General features: G+C 42.1%; 1 protein-coding gene across 2 annotated transcripts; it reads right to left on the bottom strand.

Moving 5' to 3' along the window:
* Positions 1-681: 681 nt before the first annotated feature.
* LOC111960447 (NXPE family member 3) lies at positions 682-18,829 on the bottom strand. 2 transcript variants are annotated; one of them, XM_070437951.1, is made up of 6 exons: positions 18,462-18,810; positions 6,864-6,975; positions 5,993-6,750; positions 5,772-5,842; positions 5,460-5,681; positions 682-1,611 (listed from the first exon to the last, which is right to left on the bottom strand). In XM_070437951.1, exons 1-6 carry the CDS (start codon positions 18,542-18,544, stop codon positions 1,061-1,063), a joined length of 1,797 nt encoding a protein of 598 aa, XP_070294052.1. In that variant the 5' UTR covers positions 18,545-18,810; the 3' UTR covers positions 682-1,060. The 2 variants fall into 2 exon arrangements, with proteins under 2 accessions (XP_070294052.1, XP_070294053.1); XM_070437952.1 differs by having other exon boundaries at positions 1,090-1,611; positions 5,411-5,681; positions 18,462-18,829.
* Positions 18,830-19,866: the final 1,037 nt, after the last annotated feature.

The raw sequence follows: 19,866 nt of genomic DNA, 5'->3' as shown, positions 1-19,866 counted from the left end.
GTGGCATTGTGTTGTGTGACAAAACTGCACATTTTAGAGTGGCCATTTATTGTCCCAAGCACAATGATCATGTTGTTTAATTAGTTTCTTGATCTTGATATGCCACACCTGTCAGGTGAATGGATTATCTTGGGAAAGGAGAAATTCTCACTAATAGGTATGTAAACAAATGTGTGCACAAAATTTGAGAGAAATAAGCTTTTTGTGCATATGGAACATTCCTGGGGTCTTATATTTCCACTCATGAAACATGAGACCAACACTTTACATGTTGGGTATATATTTTTGTTCAGCATACATTGAAAATTGTACACTGTCTCCTTAAAAATGTCAGGTTTGTAATGATGACAGACAAGAGATCTGTTTTTAGAACGGCCCACGACATGGTTTCTGAATCTAAAATGTGGTCCTGGAGATTCGCTAGAGGAAGAAAAATGATCGGACCCATATTACCGGAGAAACATTGTTGACCTGGTTGGGCGAGAAGCATGCCGTTTCTGTTGTAGTAGTGGTGCAACCATGACGCCAACAAATCTGCACACCCTTGTTTCTGTAGGGCACTTGGACACAACGGTACAGCGAAACCTTATCATTAAAACTTTTGAGCCCCGTGGGCAGGTGTCCCTTGGGTTGATGTCTTTCTGTCAAACACACAAAAAGATTGACATCACCAGTTTCGCACACCTTTGAAAAAATTCCACAAATGGCTTTATTTGATTGAAAAGTGAATTCCTTTCTTTTTTAAAGCAGAGGTACAGTACAAAGAATAAAACCTGTAAGAAAATACTATTTCATTGCAATTTGTTGTACAATCTTTGGAATTTGGAGAGCGCAGCCTGGACAAAAGCTACATGTTGATTTGAGGCAATCTTTCTGTCACTAGATATGTTAGTAGAATGCCATTGTCATTTAGACTCTTCATGGCGTTGAGATGTACTTTTTGCTCGTAGATGTTAAAATTTAGCAGGCTCAAGTGATGAATCATGTAACCTAGTCGGACAACGCTCCACCCATGCTAGTTATTTTGTAAATTGTGCCAGAAATAATTTAACTTTCTCTGCTAGTTCTTCACTGGGCAGACGTGAGAGAGGATAGTGTTTATCATGTTCTTAATGATCGGAGGGTGCGGGTGGATATTGTGTGGGAGGTGGTGGGCAAGGGTCATCTCCCAGGCATCCACTAACTTGATATTCAGGCCCCTGAACATGGCCTTGATCACCCCGTCCAACTGAACCGAAAACCAGTCACTGACGATGAGGCTCTCTTTTAGGCTTTGGGCCCGGAGGTTTGCCGAGCGCACCACTACCACAGTCCCCGGAGCCCGGTTCAGAAGCCGCACCACCGCCCTTCGAATGTGGCGGAGTCGACGTATGTAAACCTGCACAGGGAAGGTACAGAAATGGGCCCAAACACTGATGACTACAACAGTGTCTGAGCCCCCGGCCAGGCCATCCAGCTCATTAGCTACATAGCGCAGCTGACTGATGCTGAGAGGGGTCCAGGTGATGGGGGGCCCATGGCTGCGGTACTTCAGCAGAATATTGTGGGGGATGTCCACCGCCATGAAGGGCCCTGCCTTCCCCGGACTTCGAAGGTTGAAATCCTTCAACTCTGTGACAGAGAGAGAGTGAGATTAATGTTGCGAGATACATATGTGACAGAAGCCATGATTACACCTTGCATAAACATGGTTGTCGCCATCGCGATCAAGATTTGATCACTATCTGATCGAGATTCGTTGTCTACACTTAATTAAATATGTCTCTTCTCTGCCCACCTCGTCTGTATTTTGACCAGATTTCCTGGCCCCTTAACTGTATGCAAATTAATCGAACCTGCCCTGGACCTCCCATTATGACACAAGCTGTGTAAATCGACAGAAAACGGCACACTTTTATAGACAATAGTTTTATACTCTCATCATTACAGCCTACTTTTGTTATCCAACGATTTAAGACTGGGCGCAATAGGCTACTGTCCCGATAACCTCAACCTGTCCACAGCCATACAAATAAATATTCAGTGAATCTCTCCCATCCCTAAAAAAGTCACCACATCTGGATATGTGTATAAAATACAATTATTGCACAGTTTTTACCTCAGTAAAAACAGAAACAGGTTAAGTTAAAGAGGATACAAATTGCATCTCTGAATGGCGCAACATATTATCCAAACATGTCTGGACAGGGTTGTTCTTTACGCATGGATGTTTACATAAGTTGTCTTTATATTATTGTAATCTTGTATTCCAAATAACCTTTAGTATAGGACAAATCATTGATCATTCGCTAATGGAACCTCAATAATTCTGCTAAGCAAGACGTGCGGTCAAATTCTGAAAATGCATGGATAAAAGCAGCAATTGACAAAAAGTGCAAAGAAGCATGCATGTAAGTCAAGTGGCTTTATAAAGGAATAAAGTATAAATATAAAGGTATCTTAAAGAGGCCTTCATATTGAAGCCTGCAATATATTGGATAATGGCCTCGCTCATGCTTGCAGAAAGCTACGCGCCTTTACGCATCAGTTTGGACATCTGCTGCACTTTACTGACAGCTGGAAAATGCTCAAAGATTCACAGAATACTATAGAATATAATAGAATCGAAAAGGATTGCAATGCTAATGTATCATTTTCATATCTGATACAGCAACCGAAATAGACTAATCACCACCCATCCACCTTTCATTCTGGCTCGATCTAAAGGTAGCCTACAGGTGGAAAATTAGGCCATACACTTGTCATGCATTTCTTCTGCAACTCCATCATACTCTGTCCCATACATTCCCAATACATTTGTAGTTCAGTTTAAACTCAGTCCTTGGCCTTTATGTAGCCTACGATGTTTTTGATTTTGCACTGGCATTGGACGTGGGAACGGGATAACTATTTTTTCTCTCATTCGGGAAGATATCTCTTCATAAATAGTTGTATCTCTATAGGCCCATTTTATTCAGGGATTGACGTGGTATGGACTGTGGCATCCGACCACATTGCCAGTAGGCACTTGGTTTCTAATGAAGACCATGATCTTCATTCAACTGGCTGGTGTCATTTATTTTGAGAGGGCGGGACAACCGTGACATTGGACAAATTACACTTTAAAGTGCTTTCAGAAAGTAACTGCAAAACACACAATCATGTCAAAGTGGAATTATGTTTTTTAAATGTCTTGAGTCAATAAGTGAAATGAAAGGCTGACATGGCTGGAATCAATCACTTTGTTTTGGCAAGTCTAAAAAAGTTCAGCAGTACACATTTGCTTTTCAAGTCACATAATAAGTTGCATGGACTCTGTGTGCAATACTAGTGTTTAACATGATTTTTGAATGACTACCTCACCTCTGTACCCCACAAATACAAATATCTGTAAGGTCCCTCAGTCAAGCAGTGCATTTCGAACACAAATTCAACCACAAAGACAAGGGAGGCTTTCCAATGCCTCACAAAGAAGGGCACCTATTGGTAGATGAGTAAAAAAAAGCAGACATTGAATATGCCTTTGAGCATGGGGATGTTATTAATTACACTTTGGATGGTGTATCAGTATCAATACACCCAGTACAGTTGAAGTCATTAAAACTCATTTTTCAACCACTCCACAAATTTGTTGTTAACAAACTATAGTTTTGGCAAGTCAGTTAGGACATCTACTTCGTGCATGACACAAGTAATTTTTACAACAATTGTTTACAGACAGATTATTTAACTTTAATTCACTGTATCACAATTCCAGTGAAGGTAAAGTGACTAGACATCAGGATAGATAATAAGGTATTTGAGGTAGATATGTACATGAAGGCAGGGTAAAGTGACTAGGCATCAGGAAAGATAATAAGGTATTTGAGGTAGATATGTACATGAAGGCAGGGTAAAGTGACTATCACCAGGATAGATAATAAGGTATTTGAGGTAGATATGTACATGAAGCAGGTAAAGTGACTAGGCATCAGGATAGATAATAATAAGGTATTGAGGTAGATATGTACATGAAGGCAGGGTAGAGTGACTAGTCATCAGGATAGATAATAATAAGGTATTTGAGGTAGATATGTACATGAAGCAGGTAAAGTGACTAGGCATCAGGATAGATAATAATAAGGTATTGAGGTAGATAGTACATGAAGGCAGGATAAAGTGACTAGTCATCAGGATAGATAATAATAAGGTATTTGAGGTAGATATGTACATGAAGGCAGGGGAAAGTGACTAGTATCAGGATAGATAATAATAAGGTATTTGAGGTAGATATGTACATGAAGGCAGGGTAAAGTGACTAGTCATCAGGATAGATAATAATAGGTATTTGAGGTAGATATGTACATGAAGCAGGGGGTAAAGTGACTAGTCATCAGGATAGATAATAATAAGGTATTTGAGGTAGATATGTACAATGAAGGCAGGGTAAAGTGACTAGGATCAGGATAGATAATAATAAGGTATTTGAGGTAGATATGTACATGAAGGAAGGGTAAAGTGACTAGGTATCAGGATAGATAATAATAAGGTATTTGAGGTAGATATGTACAAGGCAGGGTAAAGTGACTAGGTATCAGGATAGATAATAATAAGGTATTTGAGGTAGATATGTACATGAAGGAAGGGTAAAGTGACTAGGTATCAGGATAGATAATGAGTAAAATAAAGAACAGAGCAGCAGCAGCGAATGACGATTATGGAAAGTGTGTGTGTGTGTGTGAGTGTGTGTCTAATGTGCACGTATGTGTGTTTGTGTTGTGTCGGTCTGCGTGTGTGTGTTATGTGTGTATGTGCGCATGTAGTGCATGTGAATATGTGTGGGTTTTGTTTAGGAGTTTCAATGTAGTGTTTGTGTATATATAGTCTAGTGAGTGTGTATATGTTTTGCACATATAGTCTAGTGTGTGTGCGTAGGGTTCGTGCAAAATAGAGTCAGTGCAGATAGCTAGGGCACCATTAATTGACTATTTAGCAGTTTGGCAATTTAGCAGTCTGATGACTTGGGGGTAGAAGCTGTCTGAGTCTGTTGGTCCGAGAGCCGATGCTCCGGTACCGTTTGCCGGATGGTAGCAGAGTGAACAGTCTATGGCTTGAGTGGTTGGAGTCTGATATAGAGGTCCTGGATGGCAGGGAGCTCGGCCACAGTGATGTACTGGGCTGTCCACATTTGCCATACTGTGTGGTGTTGCAGCCAGTCAAGATGCTCTCGATGGTGCAGCTGTAGAACTTTTTGAGGATCCGAGGGCCCATGCCAAATCTTTTCAACCTCCCGAGGGGGAAGAGGTGCTGTCGTGACCTCTTCACGACTGTGCGGGTGTGTGTGGACCATGTTAGGTAATTAGTGATGTGGACGCCAAGGAACTTGAAGCTCTCGACCTGCTCCACAACAGCCCTGTATAAACGGATCTATAGAGAGAGAATTTGAACGCACCTGAAACAGCTGAGTGTGAGATGTAATAGGTTTGGCAAACAGCAGTCACCTGGCAAGAAGCTGGTGAGGAACTCATAGTACTGTCTGACGGTGGAGTCTCCGTACATGTACACCACCTTGCCTTTCAAACACTGAGTAATGGCAGTTGGATCATTAAACTGGCGCATCACGATATCACCCAGGGACTGCCATGACCCTTGGAAGTAATACCCAGAGGGAGTGGTCCTGACAGGCGCTGGCTTTGCATGGCTGCTTTCCACCTCTGGTTTGTCTGAAATACGAGAGGAAACATGATGCACCAGCTACCATCACTTTACATACACTCTCCGATTTGTCTTCATACTGCAACAATTTTTCCTACCTTTCTTCTTAGGCAGCACAGTGACACTGTCAGACCCCTTAGCCTGAATATGTGTCTTGAGGTTTACACCACTAAAAAAGTAAAATAATAATTTGAAATGTTTAAAAGCAAGCAATAACAATCACCTGAACAACATTCTGTAATTGTATATTGGGAAAAAGGCTGCATAGGTCTAAGGTAAAACTCATTCCCACGCACACTATTTTTTACGCCACACTAACCTCTGGAAGAGCAGTGCTTCTTTGTCGGTTATCAGATCTTTCTGGTAGCCTGCCTTGAAGTGGTTGATCCGTGTGTCACAGCTCAGCAGCTGCTTAGGCTTGTAGCAGTACCAGGGTTCACCCGTGTGGGGGTCTGTGTAATTGCACAGCGGCTCCTGGTTGGTCGGCAGACAAAGGTTACACATTGTGGTCTCAGACAGTAATCCATAACGGAACAGGCTCTTGTAAAGCACCCGGTTGGGCTGTTCTTCACGTAAGTTTCGTAGAACAGCAACTGCCTCACTAGGATGAACCAGTGTCACCTCCACTTGTACGGACCCCTCCCACATTAACAGAAAAATGGCAGAGTAGGTCCCATTCTGGTGGTCCAACACCTGTCCTGCAACGCCCGCCCCCAGCTCTGGGGAGTGCAGCCTAGCCAGCAAGAAGTCCCCACCATGGCTCTTGGGACTTCCCTGGAAATCTTTCATAAGGACCAGAGACTCCAGCTGGTCCCCCACGTGCCACTCTCTCCCACCCACTGCTGGCAGCACTGCAAAATGGCTGTGCGCAGGGTCACTGGTCTGTTCCAGGGATATAGACATGAGCTGGGGGGGAGGCTCTGGCCAGGCAATGGACTCCAGGAGGTAATGCTCCTCCAGAGCTTCCTCAGGTGTGCGCTCCTGGCCCAGGTGGTTACAGCTTTGATTGTGGTCCAGGGGAGTAGGACCCTCTGAGTGGTTGCTGCATAGTTCCCAGATGCATAGGTCTAACTTCCACTGTGGATGAGAGTAGAGGTCACTGAGGGGAAGAAGGTCGTAGAGTAACACAGGTAGATTGTGATGGAAGTAAGCTTGGACTTGTACTGGGGGAAGTTCACTTTCCTCCTCACCTCCAGAATGCTGATGTTGCGGAACAGGAAGAAGACGCCTGACAGGGTCAGCAGGAGGAAGATGCAGACATATTTGTTTAGGCACTTCCACATGGCCCCAGTCTCCAGTCCCCTTTATATGGACACATAGAAGCTGGTAACTGTTAACATGCTTCTCCAATTACCTTAGCTGTATTTGATATCCCAAAACACGGTGTACGTTTATCGGACCTAGACTAGACCCCATACAAATTCATGTTGATCTGGGCGAGGCACACCAGATTAAGAATTTCATCTTAATTTCATATTTTCCCATGTGACGATTGCTTTACCCATTTAGAAAGAAAGTGAGCAGAAAAAAAGTTGATCTTCTTGTAAAAATACTATAACAACCTAGCCTCACCAAAAAAAATTCAATTTATTGACTAATAAACCATGTACATAAACCATGACTGTCCATGATGACAATATTCATTTAAAGCTCCCATTAGGCTAATGTCTCTTCTATTCAACTTGATTGCGGATCCTGCAGCACTGACAGCTATGGATCAGGTGACAAAAGCATTTGTTTTGATTGACTGTTGCTTACAACTAGTTTCACAAAGTAGAAGTTTTTGCAACCGGATGCAACCAAGTTGCAGAGTAATTGCTTATCAGTTGCTTGGGGTGTTACATGAAGCAATCCAAATACAACATAGTTGCAAGCAACTAAATTAGCAGGAAAGCTGTAACAAATCAGATCATACACCGGTTTACTAGCTGATTTAAACTTTTTTTTCTCCTACAATATTATCTTGTGATTTCACAAGCCTCTGGCTGCTGGTGGGGGAGGCTGGATGTGTCAGGCTTACAGGCTCTAACCAATAGTGCAAAAAAGGTACGAGGTGAACAATAGGTAAGTAAAGAAATAAAACAACAGTAAAAAGACAGGCTATATACAGTAGCGAGGCTATAAAAGTAGCGAGGCTACATACAGACACCAGTTAGTCAGGCTGATTGAGGTAGTATGTACATGTAGATATGATTAAAGTGACTATGCATATATGATGAACAGAGAGTAGCAGCAGCGGACTTGTAAGTAAGCATTTCATGGTAAGGTCCACACCTGTTGTATTCGGTGCATGTGACAAATAATATTTGATTAGATTTATTCTCTCTTGAAATAGGAGTTACCTCATTCCTTGAGTTTTTAGGCTATGCCAGTGGTAACCAAACTTTATAGCCCCGTAGCCCTTCAAACATTCAACCTACAACTGCGTACCCCTCTAGCACCAGGGTCAGCGCACTCTCAAATGTATTTTTCCATCATTGTAAGCCTGCCACACACACACACACACACATTATACGATACATTTATTAAACATAAGAATGAGTGTGAGTTTGTCACAACCCGGCATGTGGGAAGTGACAGAGCTGTTATAGGACCAGGGCACAAATAGTAATCAATAATTTTGCTCTTTATTTTAACCATCTTACATATAAAACCTTATTTGTTCATCAAAAATGGTGAATAACTCACCACAGGTTAATGAGAAGGGTGTGCTTGAAAGGATGCACATAACTCTGCAATGTTGGGTTGTATTGGAGAGAGTCTCAGTCTTAAATCATTTCCCACACACAGTGTGCGCATGTATTTCGTTTTCATGCTAGTGATGGCCGAGAATCCACTCTCACATAGGTACTTGGTTGCAAAGTGCATCAGTGTATTAACAGTGCGAATTGCCAAGGCAAGAAACTCTGAGCGCAGCCATATCCAGAAATCTGGCAGTGGCTTCTGATTAAATAAAATTGTCACAGAACCGCTTGTTGCAATTTCGATGAGGCTCTCTTGTTCAGATATCGGTAAGTGGACTGAAGGCAGGGCATGAAAGGGATAACGAATCCAGTTGTTTGTGTCGTCCGTTTCGGGAAAGTACCTGCGTAATTGCACACCAAACTCACTCAGGTGCTTTGTTATATCACATTTGACATTGTCCGTAAGATTGAGTTCATTTGCACACAAAAAATTCTACAATGATGGAAAGACCTGTGAGTTGTCCTTGACAGAGAAGAGCTCCAACTTCTTAATCATAGTCTCAATTTTGTCCCGCACATTGAATATACGTAGTTGCGGAGAGTCCCTGTAATCCTAGATTCAGATCATTCAGGCGAGAAAAAACATCACCCAGATAGGCCAGTTGTGTGAGAAACTCGTCATCATGCAAGTGGTCAGACAAGTGAAAATTATTGTTAGTAAAGAACTTTAAGCTCGTCTCTCAATTTTAAAAAACGTGTCAATACTTTGCCCCTTGATAACCTGCACACTTCTGAATGTTGTTAAAGCCCGTTTGATGTCACAAAGCTGTCCAGTACTTTAAAAAATATCCTCTCCTGGTTTCCAGTGGTTTTCAGAAGAGAATGTCTTCCTTAATTGACCTCCCATAAATGTAACGGACATATTTATTTATTTATTTATTTTATTTCACCTTTATTTAACCAGGTAGGCAAATTGAGAACACGTTCTCATTTACAATTGCGACCTGGCCAAGATAAAGCAAAGCAGTTCGACACATACAACAACACATAGTTACACATGGAGTAAAACAAACATACAGTCAATAATACAGTGAAAAATAAGTCTATATACAATATGAGCAAGTGAGGTGAGATAAGGGAGGTGAAGGCAAACAAAATATATATATATAAATAAATAAAAATATAAAAAGGCCATGGTGGCGAAGTAAATACAATATAGCAAGTAAAAAAAAAAGTAGAGTAGAGATAGTAGAGATAGAAAAAGTAGAGATAGAAATAATGGGGTGCAAAGGAGCAAAATAAATAAATAAATACAGTAGGTAAAGAGGTAGTTGTTTGGGCTAAATTATAGATGGGCTATGTACAGGTGCAGTAATCTGTGAGCTGCTCTGACAGCTGGTGCTTAAAGCTAGTGAGGGAGATAAGTGTTTCCAGTTTCAGAGATTTTTGTAGTTCGTTCCAGTCATTGGCAGCAGAGAACTGGAAGGAGAGGCGGCCAAAGGAAGAATTGGTTTTGGGGGTGACCAGAGAGATATACCTGCTGGAGCGCGTGCTACAGGTAGGTGCTGCTATGGTGACCAGCGAGCTGAGATAAGGGGGGACTTTACCTAGCAGGGTCTTGTAGATGACCTGGAGCCAGTGGGTTTGGCGACGAGTATGAAGCGAGGGCCAGCCAACGAGAGTGTACAGGTCGCAGTGGTGGGTAGTATATGGGGCTTTGGTGACAATATATACCAGGAGCTGTGCCAGGCCCGCCACGTCTGTTGACTCATCCAGCTGTAACGCATAGAATTCACTGGCTTGTATGCGAAGCAGTAATTGTTTCAAAACATCTCCTGCCATGTCACTGATGCATCGTGAAGCAGTGCTGTTTGATGAAGGCATTGTCTGTGTAGTTTTATTAGCCTTTTCCCCCTGATTGTCCCAGCCATATCTGGGGCAGCAGAAAGAATTAAGTCCTCCACAATAGTATGGGGCTTGCCTGTCCTAGCCACTCGGTAGCTCACCATGAGATGCTTCTAGCCCCTTATTAATGGTATCTGTTGCGTTTATACATGTCTTACTACTCGAAGGTCGTCTTAATTCTCGTCAAAAAAACTCCTGTTCTTTTTTTTCAAATTGGCATGTTTCGTTTCTAAATGTCTGCGCAAGAGTGAAGGTTTGCCGTGAGAAAGTAACGGATAATGTGATTGGATGTTAATTATTTGACTAGGCTACCTGTATTTGACATTGTGTTGTTATTTCGCTGAACACCTAGATGGTTTAATTTTATTTTTGGCAGTGAAACGAGGCTACTCAGGCAAGAAAAAAACATCACCCAAATGTATAGCCTTGTTGGAAAATCTAAACGGACTTTTATTATTTGGCGTACCCCCGACTACATTGCGCGTACCTCAGTTTGGGAATAGCCGGCCTAGGCTATATGCCTATGATCGAATCCAACACAGGTACAGTAGGTGGCATTGTTTTCAAATAGGTAGCACAGAGGTCAAATAAACCATAGCCTATACAGCCCAATACAACTTAACTTAGCAAAGTAGGGAAGATCATAACAATTCCTCTAATTCCCTTTCTACAAATGACCCACTCAATCTCTAGACAAGATCTGATTCACTCAATACCCATGGCATTGTTTCAAACTTTTGATAAAATCGTCTGTAAGCAGCAACGGTAATACTGCCAAGAAAAATGACATTGACAACGTGATGTAATTGTGAAACACAACCCAGTTAATAAATGTAGAATGTAGTTGCATTTATGCATTGCTACAATGTTTTTTCATGACCACTATAGCCCATACATAACGCTGGCTTGCAGTTAAACGTATCAACCCTAAAGACACTTTCTAACATGACATTTCAGAATTCCAAAGGTAACAGTGCACAATTTAAAAGCAAATTTTACCAGCATTGCTCCCATAGAGGTCAGACAAATAGACTTCCTAATTTGACAAGCTACAGTACAGTTGAAGTCGAAGTTTACATAGATACACCTTAGCTAAATACGTTTAAACAAATCCTGACTGTCACGCCCTGACCATAGTTTGCTTTGTATGTTTTGGTTGGTCAGGGTGTGATCTGTGTGGGCATTCTATGTTGTATGTCTGGTTTGTATATTTCTATGTGTTTGGCCTGACATGGTTCTCAATCAGAGACAGGTGTTTTACGTTGTCTCTGATTGGGAACCATATTTAGGTAGCCTCTTTTGTATTGTTAGTTGTGGGTTATTGTCTATGTCATGTTGCATGTTAGCACAGTGTTTATATAGCAGTCACGTTCGTCTTATTCGTTTTGTTGTTTTTGTTTAAGTGTTCTTCATTAAAAATTGAAGAACATATTCAAACCACGCTGTGCTTTGGTCCGATCCTTACTACTCCTCAGACGAAGAGGATTACGACGTTCGTGACACTGACATTTAATGCGAGTTAAAAAAAAACGTCTTAGGTCAGTTAGGATCACCACTTCATTTTAAGAATGTGAAATGTCAGAATAATAGCAGAGAGAATGATTTATTTCAGCTTTTATTTCTTTGATTACATTCCCAGTGGGTCAGAAGTTACATACTCTCAATTAGTATTTGGTAGCATTGCCTTTAAATTGTTTTACTTGGCTCAAACATTCCGGGTAGCCTTCCACAAGCAATAAGTTGGGTGAATTTTGGCCCATTCCTCCTGACAGAGCTGGTGTAACAGAGTCAGGTTTGTAGGCCTCCTTGCTCGCACACGCTTTTTCAGTTCTGCCCACACATTTTCTATAGGATTAAGGTCACGGCTTTGTGATGGCCAATCCAATTCCTTGACTTTGTTGTCCTTAAGCCATTTTGCCACAACTTTGGAAGAATGCTTGGGGTCATTGTCCATTTGCGACCAAGCATTAACTTCCTGACTGATGTCTTGAGATGTTGCTTCAATATATCCACATAATTTTGCTCCCTCATGATGCCATCTATTTTGTGAAGTGTACCAGTACCTCCTGCAGCAAAGCACCCCCACAAAATGATGCTGCCACCCCCGTGCTTCACGGTTGGGATGGTGTTCTTCGGCTGGCAAGCCTCCATTTTTCCTCCAAACATAACGATGGTTATTATGGCCAAACAGTTATATTTTTGTTTCATCAGATCAGAGAACATTTCTCAAAAGCACGATCTTTGTCCCCATGTGCAGTTGCAAGCCATAGTCTGGTGGTTTTATTGTGGTTTTGGAGCAGTGGCTTCTTCCTTGCTGAGCGGCCTTTCAGGTTATGTCAATATAGGACTCGTTTTACTGTGGATATGGATACTTTTGTACCCGTTTCCTTCAGCATCTTCACAAGGTCCTTTGCTGTTGTTCTGGGATTGATTTGCACTTTTCGTATCTCCTTCCTGAGCAATATGATGGCTGCGTGGTCCCATGGTGTTTATACTTGCATACTATGGTTTGTACAGATGAACGTGTTTTCCTTCAGGCATTTGGAAATTGCTCCCAAGGATGAACCAGACTTGTGGAGGTCTACAAAGATTTCTCTGAGTTCTTGGCTGATTTCTTTTGATTTTCCAAAAATGTCAAGTCTTTGAGTTTGAAGATAGGCCTTGAAATACATCCACAGGTACACCACCAATTGACTCAAATTATGTCAATTAGCATATCAGAAGCTTCTAAAGCCTTGACATCATTTTCTGGAATTTTCCAAGCTGTTTAAAGGCTCAGTCAAGTTAGTGTATGTTTTATTTTATTTATTTATTTTATTTAACCTTTATTTAACCAGGTAGGCAAATTGAGAACACATTCTCATTTACAATTGCGACCTGGCCAAGATAAAGCAAAGCAGTTCGACACATACAACAACACATAGTTACACATGGAGTAAAACAAACATATAGTCAATGATACAGTGAAAAAAATAAGCTATTATACAATAGATGAGCAAGTGAGGGTGAGATAAGGAGGTGAAGGCAAACAAAATATGTATAAATAAATAAAAAATATAAAAAGGCCATGGTGGCGAAGTAAATACAACACAGCAAGTAAAATAAAACTAAAAACACTGGAATGGTTGTTTGCAGTGGAAGAAAGCGCAAAGTAGAGACAGAAATAATGGGGTGCAAAGGAGCAAAATAAATAAATAAATACAGTAGGTAAAGAGGTAGTTGTTTGGGCTAAATTATAGATGGCTATGTACAGGTGCAGTAATCTATTGAGCTGCTCTGACAGCTGGTGCTTAAAGCTAGTGAGGGAGATAAGTGTTTCCAGTTTCAGAGATTTTTGTAGTTCGTTCCAGTCATTGGCAGCAGAAACTGGAAGGAGAGGCGGCCAAAGGAAGAATTGGTTTTGGGGGTGACCAGAGAGATAAACCTGCTGGAGCGCGTGCTACAGGTAGGTGTTGCTATGGTGACCAGCGAGCTGAGATAAGGGGGACTTTACCTAGCAGGGTCTTGTAGATGACCTGGAACCAGTGGGTTTGGCGACGAGTATGAAGCGAGGGCCAGCCAACGAGAGTGTACAGGTCGCAGTGGTGGGTAGTATATGGGGCTTTGGTGAAAAACGGATGGCACTGTGATAGACTGCATCCAATTTATTGAGTAGGGTTTTGGAGGCTATTTTGTAAATGACATCACCGAAGTCGAGGATTGGTAGGATGGTCAGTTTTACAAAGGTATGTTTGGCAGCATGAGTGAAGGATGCTTTGTTGCGGGAATAGGAAGCCAATTCTAGATTTAACTTTGAGTGGAGATGTTGATGTGAGTCTGGAAGGAGAGTTTACAGTCTAACCAGACACCTAGGTATTTTGTAGTTGTCCACATATTCTAGGTCAGAGCCGTCCAGAGTAGTGATGTTGGACAGGCGGGCAGGTGCAGGCAGCGATCGGTTGAAGAGCATGCATTTAGTTTACTTGTATTTAAGAGCAATTGGAGGCCACGGAAGGAGAGTTGTATGGCATTAAAGCTCGCCTGGAGGGTTGTTAACACAGTGTCAAAAGAAGGGCCAGAAGTATACAGAATAGTGTCGTCTGCGTAGAGGTGGATCAGAGAATCACCAGCAGCAAGAGCGACATCATTGATGTATGCAGAGAGAGAGTCGGTCCAGAATTGAACCCTGTGGCACCCCCATGGAGACTGCCAGAGGCCCGGACAACAGACCCTCCGATTTGACACACTGAACTCGATCGAGAAGTAGTTGGTGAACCAGGCGAGGCAATCATTAGAGAAACCAAGGCTGTCGAGTCTGCCGATGAGGATGTGGTGATTGACAGAGTCAAAAAGCCTTGGCCAGGTCAATGAATACGGCTGCACAGTATTGTTTCCTATCGATGGCGGTTAAGATATCGTTTATGACCTTGAGCGTGGCTGAGGTGCACCCATGACCAGCTCTGAAACCAGATTGCATAGCGGAGAAGGTATTGGTGGGATCGAATGGTCGGTAATCTGTTTGTTGACTTGGCTTTCGAAGACCTTAGAAAGGCAGGATAGATAGATATAGGTCTGTAGCTGTTAGGGTCAAGAGTTGTCCCCCTTTGAAGAGGGGATAACCGCAGCTGCTTTCCAATCTTTGGGAATCTCAGACGACACGAAAGAGAGGTTAAAAGGCTAGTAATAGGGGTGGCAACAATTTCAGCAGATAGTTTTAGAATGAAAGGGTCCAGATTATCTAGCCCGGCTGATTTGTAAGGGTCCAGATTTTGCAGCTCTTTTAGAACATCAGCTGACTGTATTTGGGAAAAAGAGAAATGGGAAGGCTTGGGCGAGTAGCAGAGGGGAGGGCAGTGCTGTTGTCCGGGTTAGGGGTAGCCAGGTGGAAAGCATGGCCAGCCGTAGAAAAATGCTTATTGAAATTCTCATTATTATAGTGGATTGTCGGTGGTGACAGTGTTCCTATCTTCAGTGCAGTTGAAGCTGGGAGGAGGTGTTCTTATTCTCCATGGACTTTACAGTGTCCCAGAACTTTTTTGAATTTGTGTTGCAGGAAGCAAATTTCTGCTTGAAAAAGCTAGCCTTGGCTTTTCTAACTGCCTGGGTATACTGGTTTCTAGCTTCCCTGAAAAGTTGCATATCACGGGGCTGTTCGATGCTAATGCAGAACGCCATAGGATGTTTTTTCTGTTGGTTAAGGGCAGTCAGGTCAGGAGAGAACCAAGGGCTATATCTGTTCCTGGTTCTAAATTTCTGAATGGGGCATGCTTATTCAAGAGGGTGAGGAAGGCATTTTAAAAAAATGTCCAGCATCCTCTACTGACGGGATGAGATCAATATCCTTCCAGGATACCTCGGCCAGGTCGATTAGAAAGGCCTGCTCGCTGAAGTGTTTCAGGGAGCGTTTGACAGTGATGAGTGGAGGTCGTTTGACCGCTGACCCATTACGGATGCAGGCAATGAGGCAGTGATCGCTGAGATCTTGGTTGAAAACAGCAGAGGTGTATTTGGAGGGCAAGTTAGTTAGGATGATATCTATGAGGGTACCCGTGTTACGGAATTGGGTGGTACCTGGTAGGTTCATTGATAATTTGTGTGAGATTGAGGGCATCAAGCTTAGATGTTAGGGTGGCTGGGGTGTTAAGCATGTTAAAATTTAGGTTGCCTAGCAGCACGAGCTCTGAAGATAGATGGGGGGCAATCAGTTCACATATAGTGTCCAGAGCACAGCTGGGGAGAGGGTGGTCTATAGCAGGCGGCAACGGTGAGAGACTTGTTTTTAGAGAGGTGGATTTTAAAAGTAGAAGTTCAAATTGTTTGGGAACAGACCTGGATAGAACTCTGCAGGCAATCTTTGCAATAGATTGCAACACCGCCCCCTTTGGGCCGTTCTATCTTGTCTGAAAATCTGTAGTTGGGGATGAAAATGTCAGAATTTTTGGTGGTCTTTCTAAGCCAGATTCAGACACGGCTAAAACATCCGGGTTGGCAGAGTGTGCTAAAGCAGTGAACAAAACAAACTTAGGGAGGAGGCTTCTAATGTTAACATGCATGAAGCCAAGGCTATTACGGTACAGAAGTCATCAAAAGAGAGCGCCTGGGGAATAGGAGTGGAGCTAGGTACTGCAGGGCCTGGATTCACTCTACATCACCAGAGGAACAGAGGGAGAGTAGGATAAGGGTACGGCTAAAAGCTATGAGAATTGGTCGTCTAGAACTTCTAGAGCAGAGAGTAAAAGGAAGTTTCTGGGGGCGATAAAATAGCTTAAAGGAATAATGTACAGAACAAAGGTATGGTAGGATGTGAATACAGTGGAGGTAAACCTAGGTATTGAGTGATGATGAGAGAGATATTGTCTCTAGAAACATCATTGAAACCAGGTGATGTCATCGCATATGTGGGTGGTGGAACTGTGAGGTTGGATATGGTATAGTGGTCAGGGCTAGAGGCCCTACAGTGAAATAAGCCAATAACACTAACCAGAACAGCAATGGACAAGGCATATTTACATTAAGGAGAGGCATGCTTAATCGAGTGATCAATAAGGGTCAGTGAGTAGAGGTTGGTTGGGGTCACGGCGATCCAGACAGCTGGCCGGGTAGATGGCTATCGGTAGCAAGATAGCATAGTATGGAAGTCTGTTTGTAGATACCTCGTGCGTTTCCGTCGGTAGGTTAGTGGGGTTCCGTGTGGTAGAGGGGATCAATCCAAATTGGCAAAATAGATTAGTGACCCAAGAAAAAAAATAAAAAAATAATAATAATAATAATTGTCCGATATACTTATTCAGATAGCAGCCGATAAGACAGCTAACGGTTAGCGGGCCCCAGATGAGCGTTCAGGTAACGTCGGGACGGAGGTGCCAGTTGGATAACTCCCTCGGGCAGATAACGTCGGCAGTCAGTCGTGAAGGCCCGGTGGGGCTCCGTATCTGCAGCAACAACAAAACAACAAAAAAACGGGTCCGGATAGGTGGCTGTAGCCCAGGAATGGCTGATGGAACTCCTCAGCTGGCTAGCTCCGGAATGATTTGAGTTTGCTCCGGGATCGACGTAAGCCAGTAGTCACACGGTTTGCAGCTAGCTAGCTGCAAATGTCCAGAGCCTGCGGCTGAAATCCGGGGAAACTGAGAGAAAAAAAAGTCCCGGAATGCTCCGGTCCGAGTCGCGTTGCACAAAAGTGCCGGTAGATTATCGAGCTAAAGGAATAGCTGATGACCACAAAACGTGGGCAGCTGAAACACCAACGCTAGCCAGCAGACCGGCTAATTTCTGGGCAGCTACAGATTAGCTTCTGGCTAGCTATCGGATAGCTTCTGGTTAGCTTTCTGGCTAGCTTCTGAATTTAGCCCCTGGCTAGCTTCCACGGTGGTTTTTCAGATTTGAGGTAAATAATACTTTTTTGTAATTGGTGAAGCGGGTTGCAGGAAAGCTTTTGCAGGGAAGCTTTTGTAGTTGAGTTCTTGGATAATAAAATATATAAAAGATATGCGAAGAAAGGTGTAAATATATATATATACAGGACACGACAATACGAAACAGAAATGACGTCTGAACTGCTAAGCCATCTTGGACGCAAAAAAATGTAAACTTCTGACCCACTGGAATTGTGATACAGTGAATTATAAGTGAAATAATCTGTCTGTTAACAATTGTTGGAAAAAATACTTGTGTCATGCAGAAAGTAGATGTCCTAACCGACTTACCAAAACTACAGTTTGTTAACAAGAAATGTGTGAAGTGGTTGAAAAATGAGTTTTAATGACTCCATCCTAACTGTATGTAAACTTCCGACTTCAACTGTATATTCTCGTGGCCACTGCTTTTCTCTCAATCACTCCCATGCATTCTATTTCCAGCGTAAGCACACTCGTTCACATGCAAATAAACAAACAATCATTAACAAACCAAGTTTGGTTAGACTTTGTTACCCTCTGTCTTTCAATGTGCAATTTGCAAAACAAACAAAGCTTGACCAACAGTGTATTCGGAAAGTATTCAGGCCCCTTTACTTTTTCTACATTTTGGTACATTACAAACTTATTCTGAAATGGATTAAATTGTTTCCCCCTCCCCCTCATCAATCTACATACAATACCCCATAATGACAACGCAAAAACAGGTTTTTAGATTTTTTTGCATATGTATGTATATATATATATTCAAAACATACATTTATATTAGTATTCAAACCCTTTACTCAGTACTTTGTTGAAGCACCTTTGGCAGCGATTACAGCCTCGTGTCTTCTTGGGTGTGAGGCTACAAGCTTGACACACCTGTATGTGGGGAGTTTCTCCCATTCTACTTTTTAGATCATCTCAAGGTCTGTCAGGTTGGATGGGAAGCGTCGCTGCGCAGCTTTTTTCAGGTCTCTCCAGAGATGTTAGATCAGGTTCAAGTCCGGGGTCTGGCTGGGCCACTCAAGGACATTCAGAGAATTGTCCAGAAGCCACTCCTGCGTTCATTGCTGTGTGCTTAGGGTCGTTGTCCTGTTGGAAGGTGAACCTTCACACCAGTCTGAGGTCCTGAGTACTCTGGAGTCGACCGATTATGATTTTTCAACACCGATACCGATTATTGGAGGACCAAAAAAGCCGATACCGATTATTGGAGGACCAAAAACCCGATACCGATTAATCGGCCGTTTTATTATTATAATTTTTTTACATTTATTTGTAATAATGACAATTACAACAATACTGAATGAACACTTTTTTAAACTTAATATAATACATCAATAAAATCAATTTAGCGTCAAATAAAATTAAACATGTTCAATTTGGTTCAAATAATGCAAAAACAAAGTGTTGGAGAAGAAAATAAAAGTGCAATATCTGCAATGTAAAAAAGCTAACGTTTAAGTTCCTTGCTCAGAACATGAGAACATATGAAAGCTGGTGGTTCCTTTTAACATGAGTCTTCAATATTCCCAGGTAAGAAGTTTTAGGTTGTAGTTATTATAGGACAATTTCTCTCTATACGATTTGTGTTTCATATACATATTGCCAGTGTAACAGTATAGCTTCTGTCCCTATCCTCGCCCCTACCTGGGCATTAATATGGTCGAATACGGAAACTATCATCTCGAAAACAAGACCTTTATTCTTTCAGTGAAATACGGAACCGTTCCGTATTTTATCTAACGGGTGGCATCCATAAGTCTAAATATTCCTGTTACATTGCACAACCTTCAATGTTATGTCATAATTACGTAAAATTCTGGCAAATTAGGCGGCCCAAACTGTTGCATATACATTAACTCTGCGTGCAATGAACGCACTGAGAAGTGACACAATTTCACCTGGTTAATATTGCCTGCAAACCTGGATTTCTTTTAGCAAAATATGCAGGTTTAAAAATATATACTTCTTTGTATTGATTTTAAGAAGGCATTGATGTTTATGGTTAGGTACATTCGTGCAACGATTGCTTTTTTCGCAAATGCGCTTTTGTTAAATCATCCCCCGTTTGGCGAAGTTGGCTGTCTTTGTTAGGAAGAAATAGTCTTCACAGAGTTTGAAACGAGCCAGGTTAGCAGGCAATATTAACTAAATATGCAGGTTTAAAAATATATACTTGTGTATAGATTTTAAGAAAGGCATTGATGTTTATGGTTAGGTAC

Source organism: Salvelinus sp. IW2-2015, linkage group LG37, assembly GCF_002910315.2.
Source record: "Salvelinus sp. IW2-2015 linkage group LG37, ASM291031v2, whole genome shotgun sequence".
Classification (NCBI taxonomy): Eukaryota; Metazoa; Chordata; class Actinopteri; order Salmoniformes; family Salmonidae; genus Salvelinus; species Salvelinus sp. IW2-2015.
The sequence above is the reverse complement of the archived record's forward strand: the minus strand, read 5'-3'. Positions and strand labels throughout refer to the sequence as shown.

What these genes read in the sequence shown, in the direction of transcription:
- LOC111960447 (XM_070437951.1), bottom strand. Translation starts at nt 18,544, where the DNA reads ATGGGAGAAACTCCCCACATACAGGTGTGTCAAGCTTGTAGCCTCACA. An exon ending in GCAACATCAGCATTCTGGAG is followed by an intron (nt 6,751 to 6,863) that starts GTGAGGAGGAAA and finishes TCTCATCCACAG; the next exon opens with TGGAAGTTAGACCTATGCAT. An exon ending in CCTCACCAGCTTCTTGCCAG is followed by an intron (nt 1,612 to 5,459) that starts GTGACTGCTGTT and finishes TCTCTGTCACAG; the next exon opens with AGTTGAAGGATTTCAACCTT.